At 42.9% G+C, this 7,020-nt stretch overlaps 1 protein-coding gene across 1 annotated transcript in view; it reads right to left on the bottom strand.

Moving 5' to 3' along the window:
* PCDHB15 (protocadherin beta 15) overlaps positions 1–4,677 on the bottom strand; it is an 8,005-nt gene extending 3,328 nt beyond the window's left edge. Inside the window, exon 1 of the mRNA XM_011965108.1 lies at positions 2,575–4,677. Coding sequence (XP_011820498.1) covers positions 2,575–4,398 — 1,824 coding nt within the window. The 5' untranslated portion in view covers positions 4,399–4,677. The remainder of the gene's footprint in view (positions 1–2,574) is intronic.
* Positions 4,678–7,020: the final 2,343 nt, after the last annotated feature.

Raw genomic sequence — 7,020 nt, 5'->3', positions numbered from 1 at the left:
GATAGGTGCTCAATAAATATTTGTTAAATAGATACATCAATGAATCACAATTAATTAAAAAATGCTGACAGATAGGTTCTCCTCCTACTGTAGAAGTCCCCTCTTCTGCTGGGATTCAAGTCCATTATATAAGATGGATAAACAAAGACAGCATGTTCATAAGGTAGGTATTTCCTATGCCCTTTAAATAGTAACGAGAAGTAACTCAGAATGGCCTAAAATGTCATTTCATTAAGTGGCAAAATAACCTAGCTACCCATAAGCAAGGGATATATTATATAATAGAAAGAAACACCATAACAAGATTATCATGACCCTAAATATAATGATTATGTCTCTTTTAGACACACATTTTTCATTGTCAAGGTTTTTTTACAGTAATGTTATTATGATACTTATGATATTCAAAACACTCATATAATAAAATTTTCTAAGGCTTTCTATTAAACATTTCAAAGACTGTACCATTGGAAAGATCCTTCAGTTTTTTTCAAAATTATATATTCTAGAAAACCTAGTGCATGCCCCTTACAGACTACTAATATTTTACAACCTCCTTGATCTCAAATGTTGTCATATTAATATGAAAAGCCACAGTGAAAACTCAATAGTAAGAAAGGTCTGACTTACCAACAATGCAAGAATATCTAATATGCTTTTGACAACAAAAACCTCACTTAGGTCTCTTAATTAGAGGAAATTTATTAAAGAGCACATATTTGTCTCCAAAAACCCAAGGGAAAAGCAGACTTGGGAGGGACTGGAAAATCTAAAACAGGAAAATCTACAACAAGGTCATTCTTTTGATATCTTCTTTTTTCTTGTCTCTCAGTAGATTGATGTCTTGCATTTCTTCTCAGGTGTTTAGCCAGATATAACACCACTTTCTGGTTATGTTCCTAACAAAGAGACTATATTGTATCTGGTTTCTAAAGCCATTTTTTTTTTTAAAATAGAGAGAATCAGATTAGGCCAGGTAAGATCATATTATTTTTGTGTTTGAAATCACAGAGGGAGTTGGGTCATATAAAATAAATGTGGCTGCAACATTACACTTCTGCTAAAGACAGGGAGAAGTTTCCAGAAAAAGATCACGTGGGCTAGATAGACACTACAAAAGGGAGCTATGATTTTTTAAATCTTGAGATAATCTAATAATCATTAAATAATGCTCATATGGCGGGGCGAGGTGGCTCATGCCTGTAATCCCACACTTTGGGAGGCAGAGACGAGTGTATCACTTGAGGTCAGGAGTTTGAGACCAGCCAAACTCCAGGAGCCACTTTGAGTTTGGCCAACATGGTGAAACCCCATCTCTACTAAAACAAGGGGCTTGTAATCCCAGCTACTTGGGAGGCTGAGGCAGGAGAATCACTTGAACCGGGGAAGCGAGGTTGCAGTGAGCGAGATTGCACCATTGCACTCCAGCCTGGGCGACAAGAGTGAAACTCTGTCTCAATAATAATAATACTAATGCTTATATATGTTATATAATAGAGGTTATTAAAAGAGCAGAAAAGTCTTTAAGTTTGGGAAAAAAATGTAGTCTTTCCCACATCATGCTATTGTGAAATAAAACCAATTTTTGCAGACACTTCTCCATTTAAAAATTCAAGACAGGTAAGCATAAGACAGATTAAACAGAGTATGTACGAATAATCACTATATCATCGTTCTTGTCTTCTAAGCATCAAAAGTTTAGAAAAGCTTTCTTTAATGAAACAGAATGGGGCTGGAATCTTCAAATCAATAGCCTGTGATTTTGAAAAGTTGATAAATTGAACAAATATGACTTTTCATTAGTGAGTAAACTTGAAAGTTGTATTCATCAAAATGGACATGATAAAAGGAGACTAAGTATGAACAAATAATCAAAGAAAATGTCTAATCTTAACTAGGAAAATGAAAGCAGCAAAATCTTAGAAAATCTATATAGAACAAAAAACATAACAGAGACTTAATATATTGATAAAGAACTAACCTTTATCCTTAATGTTCTGAAAAATATACAGATTCTTAATTGAATCCAAAACCATTTACAAAGTTGGACTTATCCTACCGTCATTCAGAGCGCCCGGATGCTTAGGGATAACAGACTTCAGGAATTTGAACTCATTTGTCGGGGAGCTTCCAGTCAGACACACTTCATACTGGTACCTCTGGGATAGGGTCCTGGTGCGGCTCATGTCCACCAGATGCCTGGAAAGGGGCCCTCGGGCACCGAGCAGCGACCCACAGAGGCCACCCTGCTCCTCCTACACTGCCGCACCGCCACGAACAGGAGCACTGAGAGAGGAAGAGCGACCACACCAAGGCCAACGCCATCACCAGCTGGACGGTGAACAAGTCGCCCTGGGCCTGGGCTGGGGCCGCCTCTGGGAGCGCCAGGTAGGACTGGGAAAAGTCATCCACCAGGAGCACGTGCAGCGTGGCGGTGGCCGAGCACGGAGGCTCGCCCTTGTCCTTGACCAGGACCACCAGCCTGTGCTTGGCCACGTCGCTCTCGCTCAGCAGCCTGGCGGTGTGCACCTTGCCATTGTGCGCCTACACATCGAACAGCCCGGGCTCCGTGGCCTTGAGTAGCTGGTACGACAGCCAGGCGTTCTGGCCCGAGTCGCCGTCCACTGCCACCACCTTGGTCACCAGGTAGCCTGGCTCGGCCGCCCGGGGCACCAGCTCGGTGCAGGGCGCGGAGCCGTTCTGCAGCGGGTACAGCACGAAGGGTGAGTTGTCGTTGGCGTCCAGCACCAGCACGCGCACCAGCGCCTCGCTGCTCAGCTCTGGGGAGCCGCGGTCTGTGGCGCCCACGCGGAACTCGAACTCCTGCAGGGTCTCGTAGTCCAGCGATCGGAGGGCGAACAGGTGGCCGTTGTCTGTGTTGATAGAGACCAGGGAGGCGAGGGGCAGGTGCGGGTCCTGGGGCGGCAGCAGCGAGTAGGTGACCTGGGCGTTGGTGCCTGAGTCTCTGTCTGTGGCGCTGACGCTGCCGATGTGCAGGGCGGGGCTGTTGTTCTCGCGGACGAACAGGGTGTAGGAGGTTTGGGTGAAGGCGGGGGCGTTGTCATTGACGTCGGAGACCAGCACGGTTATGCTGTGCTCGGTTTTCAGCCTTGGGGTCCCCAAGTCTGTGATGGTGATGGTGATGTTGTACTGGGCTTTGTTCTCTCTGTCCAGCGCCCCTTCTGTTACCAGCCTGTAGAAATTCTCAACAGACGGTTTTAGCTTAAAAGGAACACCATCCTGAATTGAGCAAATCATTTTTCCATTTTCCCCAGAGTCTCGGTCTCGAATCCTAAACAAGGCCACTTCTGTCTCTGGAGAATTCTCGGGAATAGGGCTGGTAAGTGATGAAATACTTAGTTCCGGGAAGTTATCGTTAACATCTAGCACCTTAACAGAGACAGAGCATTTTCCAGAAAGTCCCCCGCCATCAGATGCCTCTATATCTAGATCATATGAGGATATTGTCTCAAAATCTAGTTTTTTAATTAGTCGAATTTCTCCTGAAAGGCTGCTTAGCTCAAAAGGTTCGTTTATCTCCTGAGAGCTGTAAGAAATGGAGTATGATATCTCTCCATTCGGCCCAGTGTCTAAATCCCTAGCAGAGACCTTGACAACTAGGGAGCCTATTGGGCTGTTCTCTGAGACCTGCACCTCGTAGAGCGCCTGTGCAAACTCCGGGGCATTGTCATTGACGTCCAAGACCAAGATGAGGATCTGGACAGTGCCAGATCGGGGTGGAGAGCCACCGTCCACCGCTGTCAAGGTTAATCTGAGCTCGGCCTGCTCCTCGCGATCCAGTTCTGTGTCCAGCACCAGCTCTGGGTATTTCCTGCCATCCCCTTGGGTGCGAGTGGAAACATGGAAATGAGAATTGGGAGAAATATTGTAGTTTTGAACGTTGTTGCTGCCCACGTCCAAGTCCCGAGCTTTTTTCAGAGGAAACACAGTCCCAAGGGAGCTAGTTTCTGGGATTTTCAGGGTCATTTCTCTTTCAGGAAACTCAGGAGAATGATCATTTATGTCTCTCACTAGTAGTTCAGCTCGAAATATTTCCAAAGGTTTTTTCAGTAACACTTGGAAATGCATTATACAGGGCTCGGTGGGGCCACACAGCTTCTCCCGGTCCAGCTTCTCATTTAATATCAACTGCCCGGTCTGCAGATCAAGCTGCAAGCCTTGTTCGTTATCCTCAGAAACTACCCGGGCTCCCCGCTCGGCTAGCTCCCCCACTCCCAGCCCTAGGTCATTGGCCAGGTTAGCCACAAAAGAACCTCTCTCTGTTTCCTCCATCACAGAATAGCGACGGGGTTCCCAGCCTGCCAGAGCCACTTCCAGTAAAAGAAGAAGAATCAGGACTTGCCTTTGTTCAGGAAAGCGCTCCCCTGTAGGCTCCATCTTTACTTCTGCACACCCCCCTTTCAAGGAATCGGAGTCAGTGCTACTTCAGGGAGCGATGGGACAGAGGCAGTGATCGATCTGCCCGTTGATAACCTGTCCGGAAATGTAGGAGAATAGCATTCTCCGGAGACACTGGTCCGTGCTCTGCTAACGGACTTCCCCCTTAGGCTGAAAGAGGTCTGAAGTAGCTCCTAGCATTTCAGGGGCTTCGGTGCCTTTTTTTGAAGCCTTAGCCTGCAGCGCCACCATGCGTTGTCTTTACTTCGAAACGAATTGCTACAATTGATCTATTCTCCATTCTATTAGGAGTTTGGAAAATGGGAGAAAATGATGTAATCACAATATCACGCAATTATAATTATTAATTTCTTCATTCAAAGGGGTATTTTTGGTATCTATGTGCCAAATTATGATACGCATCAGTAAACAACCCAGACATGGTCCCCACCGTCCAGAGCCTGTAGTCTGGGTGGGGTGCTCTGAGGGAAATTGAGAAGTGAAAGAAGACATAATAGGGATCAGTCATCTTATAATAATAATAACCCATAGCCACGTGATTTCTTGACATTTTCTCATCAAAACAAAATGAATTCTTTGATTTCTTTCAAGTTCTAGACCGCCTGTGTACCAGAATTGTGCTCCCATTGGTTGAATTACATCAAGAAAAAGCTACATGTTCATTCCAGGGTGATAGCCTTTCTACATAAAGTCAGAGTTACGATTTTATGAAAATTTTAAACTGTGGAAAAAAACATATGAAGGCACTTCCTATATCTCTTACTTTGCTTTTTCTTTTTTTTTTTTCTTTTCCTTTTTCTTTTTCTTTTTGAGATGGGGTCTTGCTCTATTGCCCAGTAGTGAATGCAGTGGCACAATCACTGCTCGTTGCAGCCTCAGCTGCCCAGGCTCAAGCGATCCTCCCACCTCAGCAACTGTAGCTGGGACCACAGTTGCACATCACCATGCCTGGCTAATGTTTTAATTATTTGTGAAGATGAGGTCTTGCTATGTTGCCCAGGCTGGTCTCAAATTTCTGAGCTCAAGAAATCCTCCTGCCACAGCCTCCCAAACTGCTGAGGTTATAGGCACGAGTTGCTGTACCTGGCCCTGCCTTGTCTCTCTCAGATTTATTATCATCAGACGTAGTATAGATGTACTCATTTCATTGTTTCCTTTCTGTTTCAATTTCATGTGTTAGAACTTCATTTTGTTCACTGCTGCATCGCCAATATCTAAAATAATCCCCGGCACATGATAGGTGCTCAATAAATATTTGTTAAATAGATACATCAATGAATCACAATTAATTAAAAAATGCTGACAGATAGGTTCTCCTCCTACTGTAGAAGTCCCCTCTTCTGCTGGGATTCAAGTCCATTATATAAGATGGATAAACAAAGACAGCATGTTCATAAGGTAGGTATTTCCTATGCCCTTTAAATAGTAACGAGAAGTAACTCAGAATGGCCTAAAATGTCATTTCATTAAGTGGCAAAATAACCTAGCTACCCATAAGCAAGGGATATATTATATAATAGAAAGAAACACCATAACAAGATTATCATGACCCTAAATATAATGATTATGTCTCTTTTAGACACACATTTTTCATTGTCAAGGTTTTTTTACAGTAATGTTATTATGATACTTATGATATTCAAAACACTCATATAATAAAATTTTCTAAGGCTTTCTATTAAACATTTCAAAGACTGTACCATTGGAAAGATCCTTCAGTTTTTTTCAAAATTATATATTCTAGAAAACCTAGTGCATGCCCCTTACAGACTACTAATATTTTACAACCTCCTTGATCTCAAATGTTGTCATATTAATATGAAAAGCCACAGTGAAAACTCAATAGTAAGAAAGGTCTGACTTACCAACAATGCAAGAATATCTAATATGCTTTTGACAACAAAAACCTCACTTAGGTCTCTTAATTAGAGGAAATTTATTAAAGAGCACATATTTGTCTCCAAAAACCCAAGGGAAAAGCAGACTTGGGAGGGACTGGAAAATCTAAAACAGGAAAATCTACAACAAGGTCATTCTTTTGATATCTTCTTTTTTCTTGTCTCTCAGTAGATTGATGTCTTGCATTTCTTCTCAGGTGTTTAGCCAGATATAACACCACTTTCTGGTTATGTTCCTAACAAAGAGACTATATTGTATCTGGTTTCTAAAGCCATTTTTTTTTTTAAAATAGAGAGAATCAGATTAGGCCAGGTAAGATCATATTATTTTTGTGTTTGAAATCACAGAGGGAGTTGGGTCATATAAAATAAATGTGGCTGCAACATTACACTTCTGCTAAAGACAGGGAGAAGTTTCCAGAAAAAGATCACGTGGGCTAGATAGACACTACAAAAGGGAGCTATGATTTTTTAAATCTTGAGATAATCTAATAATCATTAAATAATGCTCATATGGCGGGGCGAGGTGGCTCATGCCTGTAATCCCACACTTTGGGAGGCAGAGACGAGTGTATCACTTGAGGTCAGGAGTTTGAGACCAGCCAAACTCCAGGAGCCACTTTGAGTTTGGCCAACATGGTGAAACCCCATCTCTACTAAAACAAGGGGCTTGTAATCCCAGCTACTTGGGAGGCTGAGGCAG

Source organism: Mandrillus leucophaeus, unplaced genomic scaffold (genome assembly GCF_000951045.1).
Source record: "Mandrillus leucophaeus isolate KB7577 unplaced genomic scaffold, Mleu.le_1.0 Scaffold714, whole genome shotgun sequence".
Lineage (NCBI taxonomy): Eukaryota > Metazoa > Chordata > Mammalia > Primates > Cercopithecidae > Mandrillus > Mandrillus leucophaeus.
The sequence above is the reverse complement of the archived record's forward strand: the minus strand, read 5'-3'. Positions and strand labels throughout refer to the sequence as shown.